The sequence below is a fragment of the Vitis riparia genome, chromosome 14, assembly GCF_004353265.1.
Source record: "Vitis riparia cultivar Riparia Gloire de Montpellier isolate 1030 chromosome 14, EGFV_Vit.rip_1.0, whole genome shotgun sequence".
NCBI lineage: Eukaryota > Viridiplantae > Streptophyta > Magnoliopsida > Vitales > Vitaceae > Vitis > Vitis riparia.
The window spans coordinates 22057689-22074468 of NC_048444.1; the positions used below are offsets into that span (position 1 = coordinate 22057689).

The 16780-nt window shown below is 38.1% G+C and overlaps 1 protein-coding gene across 1 annotated transcript in view; it reads left to right on the forward strand.

Moving 5' to 3' along the window:
• LOC117929677 (protein MON2 homolog) overlaps positions 1-16672 on the forward strand; it is a 101040-nt gene extending 84368 nt beyond the window's left edge. Inside the window, exons 32-43 of the mRNA XM_034850043.1 lie at positions 7169-7297; positions 7415-7500; positions 7592-7707; positions 7799-7911; positions 8102-8225; positions 8523-8644; positions 10812-11191; positions 12974-13298; positions 14245-14384; positions 14924-15048; positions 15160-15361; positions 16252-16672. Of these exons, the coding sequence (XP_034705934.1) occupies positions 7169-7297; positions 7415-7500; positions 7592-7707; positions 7799-7911; positions 8102-8225; positions 8523-8644; positions 10812-11191; positions 12974-13298; positions 14245-14384; positions 14924-15048; positions 15160-15361; positions 16252-16339 (1950 nt within the window). The 3' untranslated portion in view covers positions 16340-16672. The remainder of the gene's footprint in view (positions 1-7168; positions 7298-7414; positions 7501-7591; positions 7708-7798; positions 7912-8101; positions 8226-8522; positions 8645-10811; positions 11192-12973; positions 13299-14244; positions 14385-14923; positions 15049-15159; positions 15362-16251) is intronic.
• Positions 16673-16780: the final 108 nt, after the last annotated feature.

Sequence of the window (16780 nt, forward strand, 5' to 3'; positions counted from 1 at the left end):
AATGTGTCACCATAATCAGAACCATAAACCTGAGTATAGCCTTTAGCAACTAAGCGGGCCTTAAGGCGATCAACCTGACCATCAGAACCAACCTTAACTGCGTAGACCCAACGACAGCCAACGGTAGATTTACCAGAGGGTAAAACAACAAGATCCCAAGTGCCATTAGAGTGCAGAGCAGCCATTTTATCCACCATTGCCTGTCGCCAGCCTGGACGGGAAAGAGCTTCATGGGTGCTCTTTGGAAGAGAAAGAGAGGATATAGCAGAAACAAAAACAGAATAGGGTGAAGATAATCGATGATAACTCAAAAAATTGTAAATAGGATGAGGATTACGAGTAGAGCAAGTACCTTTCCGAACAGCAATGGGTAAGTCATTAGGAGAAGGCAGAGCCGGGGCAGGTGAAGCCGAAGGGATAGGAAGTGAGTCAGCAGGTGCCTCAGCAAAAGGGAGAGGAGCAACGACACGAGGGCGACGATGATAAACCTGAAGTGGTCGAGGAGGCATAGCATCAGGTGGGGAGACAATGGGAATGGGCAAGACTTCAGAAACAAGAAGAGACTCAGAAGTGGTGGAAAAGAATGGTGAGTCCTCAAAGAAGGTGACATCAGCGGAGATAAAGTATCGATGAGTCTCAAGGGAATAACAACGATAACCCTTCTGAAGTCTGGAATATCCCAAGAAGAAGCACTTTATGGCTTTGGCAGAAAGCTTGTCCTGTCCAGGAGTGAGAATATGAACAAAGCAAGTACAACCAAAGACACGAGGAGGAAGGAAATAAAGTGGTTGGTCAGGGAAGAGAAGGGAGTGAGGAATCTGATCGTGTAAGACAGAGGAGGGCATACGATTAATCAAATAGCAAGCGGTAAGAACAACATCCCCCCAAAAACGAAAAGGAACATTACTATGGAGGAGGATAGTACGAGCTGTCTCAACAAGATGTCGATTCTTACGTTCAGCTACCCCATTTTGTTGAGGAGTATGAGCACAAGAAGACTGATGAAGAATCCCATGATGAGACATAAACGAAGTAAATGGGGCTGAAAAATATTCCCTGACATTGTCACTGCGTAACACACGAATAGAAATATTGAACTGGGTTTGGATTTCAGCATAAAATTTCTGGAAAATAGAGAATAACTCAGCTCGATTTTTCATTAAAAATAACCAAGAATCTAATCGCGGACAAGCTCAAGATCCGGACGAAGGCCAATAAGAGTAAGAACCATGAAGAACTTGTCAAGCTGTGTTTGTTGAGCCCCAACATCAGGAATAAGAGGCATCACAGTCAAGAACTCCTCCTTAAGAGAGGCAATCTGGCCAATATAAGTAGATAGATCCAAGTCCTGTTGGCTGATATGGACAATAGCAAAATTTCACAAGATGCTTCAAATGACCCTCCCCATGGGCTTATATAGGAGGAGGGAAGCTTCTGGAGACTCCTGGAGCCATCGACACTAAGCCATTGGTGGGAAGAGTGTGGAAGGTTCTAGAAATGCTTAGAGATGTCCACACATCTCTACACTATGGTGGAAGGCATGAGAAGAGTCCAAAGCTTTCTAGAGAATTCTAGAGATCTCTTGTATATTCTTGTACATAGGATTGTACATAGATTAGTGTAGAGAGTTCTAGAATATTCTTGATTTGTAAGGAACCCTCCAAGGTTCCAGAGAGTTCCATTGGTGCCTATAAATAGGTGAGGGCCTCATTTGGCCAAGGCACCACCCAAATCACTTCCTAACCAAGCAAGTTAGCTTCCAAGCACTTGTAAAGGCTTTCTTGAGTTAATAGAGCTTCCATTCTTTAAAGAGTTGCCTACCAAGCTTCTTAAGCTTTTGAGTCGCGAGTGTCTTAGCCTAGCAAGCTAAGCATTGGGGAGTAAGGCTGACTTAGCAAGATCAAGCGTCTTGGCTTGTCTAAGTGCCGCACGAGCTTAGTGAACGACTAAGTCCGTGACAAGTGGTATCAGAGCATGGTTACAAGGTGGGCATAGCAAAGGAAGCATGTCGGGCTCTAACATGAAAGAGAGTAGTGAGCAAACCCGTGGGAGGGAGACTGAGCCTACTGCATGGGGCAGGGGCAAGAAGGATAAATCTCGTGATGTCGTTGCCAACATGGAGGCAAGGTTAGCCAAGGTGGAGCTAGCCATGGCGGACACTTGGGAGGGGTTGGACTTGATCAAGCAAAGCATGGAGAAGGGCTTAGAGAATCTAAGGAAGTAGATCCAAGACCTTCGTGAGAGGGTGCTAGTCTCACAGGTTCAACTAGTGTCGCACGAGGAGTTTGTGTCCTACCAAGGAAAGGTCTTGAGCATGCTTGCTAGCATGGAGTCAAGGATATAGGCCTTGGCCACTCAAATGGAGTCCCGAGACCAAGAGGTTAGGCAGGAGTTGGCCATCTACAAGGTTGTTGTGTCGGCACGGGTCATGGCCACACAGGAGGCATCTAGAGTGGAGGTGCCGAAGCCACATAGGTTTAGTGGCAATCGGGATGCCAAGGAGTTGGATAACTTCTTATGGCATATGGAGCGATACTCTGAGGCTATCGCATTGACGGATGAGGCGGCTAAGGTAAGAACTGCAACCCTCTACCTTACTCACACAGCTACTCTATGGTGGCGTCTGAGGTTTGCCGATATAGAGAAAGGCATTTGCACCATAGAGACGTGGGAGGACTTCAAGAGGGAAATCAAGAGGCAGTTCTACCCCGAGGACGTGGCTTACCTGGCTAGGAAAAACATGAGGCGTCTCAAGCACATATGGGCTCAATGCAACTACTAGGTGCCCTCCAATTCAACCCGAAACCTAGTACGCCTAAGACCTCCTTACTAGCAGGGGTGCAAGTAAAGGAGGAAAAAAGGGAGCGAGCTGAGGTAGCCCGGACACACATGGAAGAAGTCACCAAGGGAAAGGTGAACTCAATGGGTAAAAGGAAGCAGCACTCTAAGCATCGAAAGCGCACGGGTCTGCATTCATCTGAAGCCTCACGAGAAAAGGAGGTGAAGAATATCCTGGCTGAACGGGTCACCAGGAGACAAGGGGTCCCTCTTGTGATAGAGTATCTAGTCCGATGGAAAGAACTACCTAAGAGGCAGGTAAGTTGGGAACATGCGGATGCCTTGAGAAAATTCTGGAAACACATCGAGAGGTTTCAGAATGAGGCAACGACGAGGACGTCGACGGCATCGGTGGGGGAGAGTGTCACAAGATGCTTCAAATGACCCTCCCCATGGGCTTATATAGGAGGAGGGAAGCTTCTGGAGACTCCTGGAGCCATCTACACTAAGCCATTGGTAGGAAGAGTGTGGAAGGTTCTAGAAATGCCTAGAGATGTCCACACATCTCTACACTATGGTGGAAGGCATGAGAAGAGTCCGAGGCTTTCTAGAGAATTCTAGAGATCTCTTGTATATTCTTGTACATAGGGTTGTACATAGATTAGTGTAGAGAGTTCTAGAATATTCTTGATTTGTAAGGAACCCTCCAAGGTTCCAAAGAGTTCCATTGGTGCCTATAAATAGGTGAGGGCCTCATTTGGCCAAGGCACCACCCAAATCACTTCCTAACCAAGCAAGTGAGCTTCCAAGCACTTGTAAAGGTTTTCTTGAGTTAATAGAGCTTCCATTCTTTAAAGAGTTGCCTACCAAGCTTCTTAATCTTTTGAGTCGCGAGTGTCTTAGCCTAGCAAGCTAAGCATTGGGGAGCAAGGCTGACTTAGCAAGATCAAGCGTCTTGGCTTGTCTAAGTGTCGCACGAGTTTAGTGAACGACTAAGTCCGTGACAAAAAGCCACCTTATAAAGACGCTGGATATCATTCGTGTATAATCCTTTGGCCTGAGTCCAAAATTTAAAACAAGTTTTGTAGGCCCGAAGATGAAGAAGAATCTTGGGATCAACCGATTGCCATAATACACTACATAACTGTGCATCTATCTTCCTCCACTATACGCGGTCAACCTCAGGGATATCTGCCTCCTGTGTAATCAAGTGATCCTCATATCCTTGACCCATAAACCAAAGTTCAACAGAGGCAGACCAGGAAAGATAATTGTCACTGCCAACCAATTTCTCCGAAGTAATCATAGGAGATCCAGATATAACAGAGGAAAAAATGGAAGTTTTAGTATCCATATCTACTTATCTGGAGAATGAAGTATATTTGGATCGAAGAGAGCCCTAATACGGCTGCAGATCGCGGCGTGGCACCACCAGAAAGGTAGAAGAACACTTCCTTAGGCACGTGCAAGGATTAAGATGGAGAAAAAGTAGCCGAAGCTCACCGGAAAAACTGTTTGGAGGGTCGGCGGAGGCAAAAAACCCCAAAAGAGGTACGTGCAGGGCTCGGATGGCAGAACCAAGGATGAAGGAAGGCTAGTCGACGTTAGGCGAGGCTGGAGGAGGAGGCGCGTGGCCGGGAAAGTCCTCACGCGCCCTCACGCGCCGGCGTGTGAGATGCAGTCGCCAGCCAGAAAATAGCACGTGGCCGGCGCATGGATGATCTTTTGGTTCCGGTGCCTTCACAAAAGTTGGAGATCTCCTCCAGGCGCTCCTTCTGGTATGGTCGGTGTCAGAAAAAGACGTCGCCGGAAAGTTCGCCGGAAAAGTTTGCCGGCGGTGAGTGTTTTCTGACGACGATCCGACTGACCGGAAAGTATTGGGAGATGGGGAAGGTGACCGGAATGAAACACGGTCACCGGAAGGTTTTCCGGAGTTGATGACACGGGAAACTGGAAAGAATTAGATTTTCTCCCTTGGCTCTAATACCATGTTGAGAGAGAGAGAGAGAAAGAAGAAAAACCTTAATTCTCATTCATGTAATGTCTACTTACAATTGAGAAATATATATATATACAAGGCTAAGAGTCCTAACTACCATACATGTGACCTATATTAACAAGGAAAGATTATACACTATAAATACATTATATTCAACATTTGTTTTAATGCATAGTGCTGTATCAGTGGTGAAGGACATCCTTTTTTTAATTCAGTTTTTAAATTTCTCTTCCTAATACTATGAAAGCAGAAACATCCAACTCAGGGTTGCTGCAATGTCCAGAAGGTTACCCCCTCAACTTCTGTGGTTGTTTTTCTTACCTCTCTTCCAACTAATAAAGGTTCAGGATTGGCTGCTTCATTTGGTCTTGCCATGTGCTCCTCAACTCCATCTCTTCTTTTGTGGCAAAGATGGATGCAATATATTTCAATCAGTAATGAATCATAATTAACTTGTGGGATTTGACTTAACTTAGAAACCTGAACTATAGATTAATATGGTGTGCGAGATCCTAAAAGTAAACTTCTATTTGATGTCAATGATCTTGAAGAAGTCACTGGCACAAGTTTATGTCAATTTGAATCTGAAACCATGGACCCTGTAATTTCCAGTATGAGGAACCTGCTCATGGGTTCTTTGAATGTCTTAATGGAATTTAGAATGTTGCACCCAATGGTGGTTTAGACTTAGATATTGGAAACATATGAGGTGAGCTAAGTCATATATTGATTAATATGTCAGATATCATTAATTGATATCTATCTTATTCCATGTTCATATTACCCAAAAAAATAGAAATGATCATGTGGAGCTAACAGGGAAGTTAGGGCTCCTGAGACATATGAGAGAATCTGGCACTTTTGCTTTGATAATTGAGGATAAACTACAGGTGAATTAATAAAATCCCAAGAGAATAGACAAGATACTTGGCAATTACAATGTGATTGGTGCATTAATCTGTCCATATTATATCCAAAACGTATTCAAACTGATAGAGTGGCAACTAGAGAATAGAAGAACTGAAGCAACAAGACTTCATAAAGAAGTTAACGAAGTTATCAAGCTGAAGTGTTCATGGGACATGAAGCAACATTAGAGCCCTAACAAAATAATGATGACGAATGGTGTTTGTGAATGATTTGAATCAATCCTTACTTCATCACACAAAAACAAATTAGAATCTCCATTTATTTGTTATCTTTGTTATGATTGATTCTTTCTTGACTTGAGTTCTTCCATGTTGGGACAGCTGGTTGTTGTATACTTCATACACACATACAGGTATGCACACACGTGCATCTGCACACACGTGCATCTGCACACATACACACACAAATAAATAAGAATCATGTTAACTGTGTTAGGATTAAGTTTTTATTGAGCTGAGGTGAGTTCTTCCATATTGGGTCAAACGGATGGTTGTTGCATACTTGACTCAAAACAATAAGGATCTCTATTTATTTGTTAGCTGTGTAAGGATTAAGTTTTTCTTCAGTTAAGTTGGGTTTTCCTATTGGATTAGGCAGCTGGATGTTGCATACTTGAGGATTGGAAAACAGTTAGACCAGGTTTTATCTCATATTTTTTCTTGAGTTGAGTGAAGTTAAGTTTTCCTTTTGGGTTAGACAGATGGTTGTTGCATGCTTGAAGATTGGAAAACAGTTGGACCAGGATTTATCCCATTTTCTTCTCAATTTTTGGAAGAAAAATCTTCTGGAGTCAAATTCCTCCCTCATTAACTTTTGGAATGATACATTTCTTAATTTAGTAACTGAAATTTAAATTGAAAGGTTTGAAGTATACATAGGTACAAGCTTAACATGGATAAATCTACTTGTGTATTTTCTTGTATGTAGATGTTTAATACAAAGACATAATATTCATAGCCTCCCTATTCTATTTAATTCTGCGCTCATCATGTTTTCCAGAACTTTAGGTGCAACTCAAGCCTTTGTTATAATTTCAGGTTCTTGTAGGAATGTTGTTCTTCTTACTTATGCTATGTGAGGGGAGTTGGTATTTAGCAAGCTAGTCTTTTGTTGCTTTGAGCACATGCCTTTAACAATGTATAGGTTTTTAGATTTTGGGACAGATTGTTGTCCAATAAGGGTAGTAAATGGAAAGTGTCTATAATTTCCATAAATAATGAATGAACATTCTGGAGAAGATACTTTAGATGGTTGAAAGAAATTTGCCTTAGATGGTATCATCCCATATTTCTCTAGTTTGGATTTGTGATCATTTTATTGCAAAGAAGATGTTTTTTCCGTTGTAACGTCTTCAAACTGTCAATTACCATTCTTAATTCCTTCTTTTCACTTTTGATCATAAGGAGGAGATTGTATAGTATTTCTCTTCTGTTATATGGCTCAACCTATTTTATATTTCAGGTCAGGAACTCAGCTATCAGAACTCTTTTTCAAACTCTTGGAGGTCATGGACAAAAACTTTCAAAGAGTATGTGGGAGGATTGTCTTTGGAACTATGTTTTCCCTATCCTGGATCGTGCTTCTCACATGGTAAGCTGAAATCATTCTACTTTTTTTTTTTTTTTCTTATCAGAGAATTTATCTCAAATATACATAAACAGATTTTTAGTTTCCTGTTGTGATAGTTTTTGAATCATTTGCTTGTAGGCTGAAACTTCATCAAAAGATGAATGGCAAGGGAAAGAACTTGGAACACGTGGTGGAAAAGCAGTTCACATGCTCATACACCATAGGTATATGAAGTCTAGATTCCTTCATCTTGAACCCAAATGCCTTATTTCCCCCTGTTATACAAATGTTCTCATCTGTTCAATGAATTTGCAGTCGTAATACAGCTCAGAAACAGTGGGATGAAACACTTGTACTAGTCTTAGGCGGAATAGCACGTCTTTTACGTTCTTTCTTTCCTTTTCTTAGGAGTTTAAGCAATTTTTCAACTGGTAGGTGCCTGATTTGATATTAATCCACCTGTTTTTATTGTTGTCCTTTTCTTATGATGAATACCCATAGGATGATTCTTTATTTTTCCAGGATGGGAATCTTTGCTTCTTTTTGTCAAGAATAGCATTTTAAATGGTAGTAAAGAGGTTGCTCTCGCAGCAATAAATTGTTTACAGACAACTGTGAATTCTCACTCTTCTAAGGTAATCTTTAAATTGTCCAAACAACTGTTGCTCTTTTATTCTTGGTTAGTAAAACATGGTATACCATCTACAAGCTCTCAAAATATCTTTAAGATGAACAAGAAAAGATGATTCTTGATCAACCGGGAGAATAAAGTAACATCACTTACATATGTGCTCATCTTACACCATAAATAATTGTTTGTATCAGGGAAACTTACCAATGCCCTATCTTCAGTCAGTACTTGATGTTTATGAAACTGTTCTTCAAAAGTCACCAAACTACAGTGATAATGCAGCCAGCAAGGTGAAGCAGGAGATTTTGCATGGTCTTGGTAATGTCTTGATGCCACGTGGATTTTTATGATTATACATACATACATAGATGCATGCATGTGTATATATATGACATAATTAATACATGAAGGCAATCAAATGATGATATATATCAATATCCACTTTGAGCACTCAGTGAATTGAGGCTAGCATGATATCGTGCCCCTTGGTCAATGCATAATTTGATCAGGCAGACATGGACAGTATCATCTTGATCATAATACTTCTTCCCAATCATGCAAGAACATTTTCTATGCATGCTTACTTTTTTCTGCATCTTTTCAAACTTTTGACAGGAGAACTATATGTGCAAGCACAAATGATGTTTGACGATGGCACATATACACAATTACTAGCAATCATACGTTTGGTGGTCAAACAATCCAAGATGAATAATGATAACTTTGAAGTTGAATATGTAAGTCAAATTTTCATTCTATATCTGTTGATTCTTTTTGCCTTTCTCTTTTAAATGCTTTTATGCTCACTATTTGTTTTTTGTGGAACATCTATTTTTAAATAAAGAAATTATTCAAAAAGAAGTTGAAATACCAGCAGGCTTTCTTTATTAATGTAAAGAAAGCATTTGATGGTTTCCTAATAATATGGTGAACTTAAGGAAAAGTTGATTAGTATTTACATCAATGGGTCTGTTTATAAGAAATCAACATCTCAATTATCAAAAAAATAAATAAATAAGAGATCAACATCTCATTTTGATTGGATTATTTGGTGGGATAGGAGTGCTAGAATTTTTTATGGAAGATTATGAAGACTTGTAACATAGTACTTTTCTATTCTTCTTTTTGGCCTCTTGCTCCCCAAGTTTTGTAGGTACTCCTCTAGCTGTACAACAGCTTGATCTGAATCTCCATTTGCAAGTTAAAGAGGGTGGGAGTTGCTTCCAAGGTGGAAGTTGCCTTCAGTGGGTTTTGTCAAGTTAAATTTTGATGGTTGAGTTTTGTAACCCAGGTCAGTTAAGGAATCAAGGAGTATCAAATATCATTAGAGTTCAATATTGAGATCATTTTCTAAACTGGTGATAGAGGGTTTACCAATTGGGGTAGAGATCTTGTTGAAAAATCTGCCAAATTGGGTGACAGATTATTGAAAATTTTTTCCAGCCCATATGAGCTGTAGCAATTGTATAATAAGGCTAGTCTAGAGATTGCCAGTGTACTATTAGAAAACTGAGAGATTAAAGTGTAATTGTCACTTACCTGAGGGGGTGTCCATTTAATTTTCTCTTAATCTTAACATTCTATAACAGAGGCTATCATAATATGGTGATCACAACGATCCTAGGTGAGTTAAGAATGTTGATTACAACGCCAAAAAAGTAGCCAAAGGAACTATGACTAAGCCTAAGATTGAATAGGGCTTTTGTTCACTATCCAAACATCACCAATGATTTGGAGTGGACTGTAGACAAGGCCCATGATGTTTATTATATTGATCATTGTAATGTTTTGCCTTTTGTCGATAATAATCCAGCACTTCAATGAAAACTTGGAAAATTTTGAGAGGATTGGATTCTTTTATGTAAATGTCAACCAAAATTAAGTAGCAACAACAACAAGAATAAGAGTTTGTTTGGGAGAGATTTGAAAAGGGCTAAAAGTGCTTCATAATGTTTGGAAGCATTTTCTTACAGAAATTAGGTGTTTGGCGGATGTTTGAAAATCACTTTTCAAAATCAGGAAAATCACTTGAAATGATTCCTGGACAATCACGTCATAAGTGTTTCTTTTAAAAGTCACTTTTTTATTATAATACATTACCAAAAACACCATGAAAGTACTTTTTTTAGCTTATATCCAAACACTAGGCAATTCTCTTTAAAAACGTTTTTGATGAAGCTATTACTAACAAAAGTATGACAAATAAAAGCATTTTAACTAAAATCACTCTCAACTAGACTCTAATAGTAATAGTAGTAGTCTAGTAGTAGTAGTAGTATAACATTCAAAATCACATCCTATGACAGTAATAATATAACATTCAAAATCTTATTTTGTAAGGTTTTGTTTGGATACATATCCTACTTCTTGTTTTTAAACATAGAAACTTCTATATAAAAAATTAGAAACTCTTATACAAAATGTATATACTATTTTTTTTTTTATCAGATGCAAAATGTATATACGGTGTCCTTAAAAATTATTTTCAATTTTAAAATTTGAAAATAATTTTAATTTCTCAAATTTTTTTAATAAGTTTTTTCAATCCACAATATAAGCCTTTAAGAGTTCTTATATTTTATATAGAAGGTTACTACTACTTTTTATTTTTAAAAACGGAAAATAGGAAGTGCATCCAAAAGGACACTAAGTGTTTGTTTTTTATTTTTTATAATAACTATTTTTTATTTTTTATTTTTTAACAAAAGGAAGTTCAAAGCTTTGATTTGCTCCAGTGCCACCTGTGCAATGTACAATGCTGGAAAGCTTACCACTATTACGTCCAGCTGTGCATCTTCAATATTCGAAACACTCAACCTTATTCAATGATTTGAAGTGTTTTGTTTCTGATTTTTTTATTTATATTATTAAAAAAGGGTAGTTCAAAACCTTGATTTGCTCCAGGGGCATGTTCCACCTGTGCAACGTATGATGCTGGAAATCTTACCACTGCTACGTCCAGCTGTGCACCTTCCTGCAATGTGGTTGCTGCTCCTCCGGGAACTTTTGCAGTATCTTCCAAGGCCTGATTCTCCTAAAGAGGACAATGAAGATGGGGCAGAGATGATGATAAAGTCTGAAACCCCTAATGGTACTGCTTCCAATTCCCCAAGCAAAACAGAAGCTTCATCTCTGAGTGCTGGATCCACCACAAGTATAATGGCAGGCATCCCAAGTTATCTGTTTGCAGAAAAGCTCATTCCTGTGCTGGTAGATCTTTTCCTACAGGCTCCAGCGGTTGAAAAGTATAGCATATTTCCTGAAATTGTTCAAGGTCTTAGCAGGTAAAGATGACTTTAACTTCTGATACAATTTATAGAGGCTTTGTTGAATTGAGTTCCAGCTATCTGTTGAAGAAGAAATGGCCCTATCCAAAAAAAAAAAAAAATTGTATATCTAAGAAGACAAATACTCCATTTGGATCAGAGAAAATTGTAGGGAAATCCAAATTATCTTGTTTGAAAATCAAACAAAACAAAAAATGTTTGAAAATTTGTACATTTTCAACTTCTTTCTATATATAAAAGACTAAAAGAAGACAAATAAATCTAGAGAACCATGTAAGAAAATTTTATTCAATGTAAACCTTTTTTTTTTCTTCATTTTTTTCTTTTTTCCATCCATTTCTCCTCTATTTTCTTTTGCTCCTACTTTCCCTCAAAAATTTCTGGATCCAAACAGAGCCTAAGGTGAAAAAAGGGGAAAAAAAATTCTTATAATGTGCATGTATAGACTAAGCTCTGGGACATCTTTCTGGTAGGCAATTTGGTCAGTGTATTTTCATTTTTTAAAGTTATCCAAACTGCCTAAGAGATAATAGTAAAATGGAAGCAGCATGTCAATGGACCACCTTTTTTTTCCTTTCTTGTTACTGGATACATATTTATTTGGAGTTGAACATGGATGCCCCAATGCCACCCCAATACCCTGTTACCTGAGCCAAACCCAAGGGTCACACATATTGAAGGGATTTTGTCACTGAGAAATCATAGTAACTAAATAATAGAAGAAAGAATCATAATAAAGAGAATGGCTAATCCAGAGAAAGGTTGTGCATCGATACGTTTAAGCCTTATTTGGTTTTCTGAATGCAACAAATAGGAATCAGCCGCTAATTTCAAGAATTTATATCCAGGAAATCATCTTATTCTCATTCCAATGTTTGGAAATTTAAGAATCAAAGGAAGAAATTGTTTCTATTTCCACCTATATATTTGATCATGTAGGAATAGGTATATAGCTTTGGTAATTTTGTCAATAATGCACTTTACATCTAAGTAAATAAAATTAGGGATTTAAGAAGGTATGGAGGAATCTAAAACTACAATTTCCATGTGATGTTTGTTCCCATCACCACGTAACATGGCATTTAGCCCTGATTTCTATTACATCTCATCATTAACTTTTACTGTGTACTTTGAAATCACCATATAACTGGCACATTTCATATAACCATGATTCTGTTATGCTACATGATTAATTCTCCTACTTTATACTTGTAAACACCTGAAATGAAAGAACTAAATTTTTTTAACTACATTACATATTCAATTTTTCAGTCACAAAAGATAGGTTTAAAAAATTTATGTTTAGATCCATTCATTTGAAGAAGTTGTTCTAAACCAAATTTACTATAAAATGATAATTCCTCAGATGATTACTCAACCATGATACACAAATGGATATGAAAGGAAAAAGAGACGAATCATAAAAGAAGGGAGAGAATCTTAGGGTTGACTTGATACTTGGTTGAGATTTTTCATTTCTAGGACAAAATTTTAGGGATATGCTGATAATTATAAAAATTATTATAACTCTAATTCTGAAGAAAGGGCATAGAAATACCATCTCCTTGCCTTTCCTTAAACCCATGTTTGTGGATTATGTGAAGATGTTTAATCAACCTAACACTAGAATACTGAGAATGAAGATGAAATTCCCATCCTATCCTACATTCTATGAAACCAAGATCCACTGTTATGCTCGTCATATTTTTATTAAATTTATGTTGCTCTTGGATTTGAAGTTATTTGTTCTTATGCATAATCCAACTTTTTTTCTTTCAGATGTATGACGACCAGAAGAGATAGTCCAGATGGTACACTTTGGAGATCAGCTGTTGAAGGCTTCAACAACATTGTTCTTGATGATGTCAACAAATTAGCTGTGAACTTTGGGCCAGATCCTAGTATTAGTAAACCTGCAAGAATGCGTGTTTGGAAAGAAGTTGCAGATGTCTATGAAATATTCCTTGTGGGTTATTGCGGGCGGGCCCTTCCTTCCAAGTCTCTCTCTGACATGGCACTTAAGGCTGATGAGTCTCTTGAGATGACCATTCTAAACATTCTTGGTGATAAGATCCTTCAAGCGCAGATTGATGCACCTGTTGATGTAATTTTCTTGCTGACTATAGCATAGATAGTAATTGCACAAATATATATAGTCATGTCTGAACACATGCACAACTACACATGCATTGTCACTAACTGCCATTTGATTAGTCCTACAAAGAAATTCTGTCAAGATTGAAAACAACAGAACGATAATATAATAACTCTTATTAGAACAATAATTATCATAATAGCTCAACAGGATCTCAAACGTATCCAGCCACCTTATCATAGACCCTTGTACAGTTCCTCAGATGCATAGGAATCCCACAGATTGAACTGTTATCTACCATTTTGCTACATTCTCTTTTAGTCATAGGGCCTTAGGCTCATGCATTTTCTTAACTCTCATTCCACAATTCAATGCAGAACATGCCCTCATATGCCATTTGTGCCATTAACATCTAAATATTCCCATTGTAGGTTTACCTTTTGCACTTCATATTACATTCTTTGTTGTTGTTCTGCAAGACTTGTCTATTTAATCAGGCAAAATGTTGATTCTCAGTTCTCTGACAGTCAAAACTTTGATAAACACCCTTTATCTCATGAGGATGGATTGGATATAAAAATTCAAAACAAAGAGTAGATGGTCCAAACTTATATATCTAGATCTTGAAAAATTAGAATGATAATGTAATTATGTACCCTATGGTGTTACCATATTGTGCTCAGTGCCCCTAAAACTCTTTGAAAGCAACTCAACAAACGATAAGAATTATCCGATCAGGGTGATTTTGGCATCAATATCTAAGTGGGACATCTTACAGTAGTTCCAATGATGATTTCAGCATTGATTGTCTTCTAAGTAGGTCCCCTTTATGGTAGTGCTGCAGTGCTTAACCAGTATCACCTGTCCAATAAATATATCCAATACATGTGCTTGAGGATTATTCTTTAGAGTCTGAAGCTCTTTCTTCTCCTAAAGCTATTGTTGAATTTCACAGATCCTGCAACGACTAGTTTTGACCTTGGACCATTGTGCATCACGCACATGCTCTTTGCGCATTGAGACTGTGGAACTAATGCCTTCTCACTGTAGCAGATTCTCATTAACTTGCCTGCAGAAGCTATTTTCCTTAAGCAGGTAATATATCTCATTGCATGACATGAATCCCATCATTCTAAAGTTGCATTTAAATATTTAAATAATGGGTTTGTTATATTGCTTCAGTAGATGGCTGTCAATGTTAAAAGCACTTGATCAATTTGTTCCCTATGAGATAGGGTAAATGTAACGTCTCTCAGATGGTACTGTAGAACATGGCTAATATATGATATTCCTGTCAGCTTTCTTTGAATATCTGTCTGCTGCTTTATGGACCTGCAAGCCAATACCACTTCCTTTTGTCAAAATGGGTTAATGAAGTGTTTCTAATGTGGCAATTAAATTATCTTGAAAATTATTTACATGTCTTGAGCTACTGTGTAGTCCCATCAACTATTATTTTATGTTTATACTACATGCCAGACCATTTGAACATCTCCTGTAATGCACACTCTGTAATTGAATCACAGCCCTATTTGGTTTTGAAGGGAACACCATCCAATTTCTCTAGACCTTTATTCTGGAGGTTCTATATTTCAAATCCATTGTCTGTTGACACATTTATAATTAATTTTCAGTTACAATGGTGAAGCCAACAATTGGAACTCAACAAGATCTGAAGTTAGCAAAATCTCAATCATGGTGCTCATGACCAGATGTGAACAAATTTTGAACAGATTTCTGATTGATGAGAATGAATTAGGTGCATTGCTTGTATAGCTTTTTGTATTCTAGTTATCATACACCTTTACTGCTCCTTGAGTTCTTTTTGCCTCCCAGGTTTTTTCATTCTGAAACATCACTGCTCCTGCAGGTGAACGTCCACTGCCAACAGCAAGGCTAGAAGAAATTATTTTTGTACTTAAAGAGCTGGCCCGTCTGGTAATTCATCCAGAAACAGCATCTGTTCTTCCTCTACATCCATACTTAAAGGGAGGCCTAGCAGAGGAGAATCATGACAGGCGTCCCCATCTACTTGTTCTTTTTGCATCCTTTTGTGAGCTAGTTATCTCAAGGTAAGAGAGTATTTTTAAGGAAAATTTAATCATTATTAGACAACTTAAGGTTACATTGTTTACATAATATTATAAATTTACAATGGCTCATAATGGAGGGTTGCTGTGACTACAGAAAACCCTTACAACAGTCACCACATGTTCTGATTTTCAATCTGCCACTGTCATGTCCAGTGTCAAACCTTCCAAGCAACCAACCCCAAGCCAGGAAAAAAGGTTGTAGGGGTAGATGGCAAACATAAATTATGAAGTCATATGGCTTACACCTTATGTTCATGAATCTTGAAAACATGCAATGTTGTTTCATCAGATTGAAGACATGCAATATGGTGCATTCCTTGCCAGCAACACACTGTATCTTCAATTGATCATCCACAAGGAGGTGGAGATTGAAGTTGTGTTGCTCCTTGAATTAGAATGGCAGGGAATCAGGGATGGAATTGAGTCATCCCCCCAGATTCTTTGTACTTGATGAGTACCTGTCAAATTATAAGGAAATTGAATTAGGAAATGCCTTGGCATTTAGAGAAAGTCTCATAATAAGAATACTGAGATAGATGAGCGACATGAGAAGAAAAGAATCAAATTAAAAACAAATGAACGAGTAAAAAGTTTGTGGTGGCACTGAGGGAGGGAAAGTTGGTGAGATAGGGCAACAAAGGCCAATAAGAGATCCAATAAGAGGCAACATAATACTTCTAGCAAACATGGAGAGAATCAAGTCATATGGGCAACACTGATGTCTGTGATAAGGCTCTGTTAAGTGATAAATAATAATAATGGATGACGGATATGTTTTCGTGTTTGCAAATGGTGAACAAGAAAAAATGAAGACATATCATGCTGCCTGAACTAGTTTATTCATATAGATGTTTATTTTCCATGAGCAGGGAAGCTAGAGTAAGAGAACTAGTGCAAGTACTGCTTAGACTCATTGCCACAGAATTGTCACTCCAAAAAATTGGCGTGACCAGCTGATGCATGGAAGGATGCTGTTCCAAAAGACCAAGGCCAAGGCCATGCTCACGTTTGCCAACATTTATTTGTTCATATGAGCTTTTTTCTTGTTGTCTTTTTTGGGTCTGAATTCACAGGAAGTTTTTAGGTAAGGAATTTTTTCACTTCCTTCATAGATGAACATTTTATTGTAAACTAGTGTGTACATTATAGAAATATATATACACGTATATGTACGTGTGTGTGTGTGTGCGCGCGCGTGTTTTGCAATGAGGAGACAAGCATTCACTACTCCCTCGTTGCCACTTTTTGAGTGGTTTAAGAGTTAATGTAATACAAATTGATTTTCTGGAATACAACATGTCAATTAGAAACTTGTTTATTGTATCCTCAGATTTTCAGGTGGGAAGAGGGACATTGAAGGGCCTTGTTGAGAACTTGAATGCACATTCTTCCCAGTTT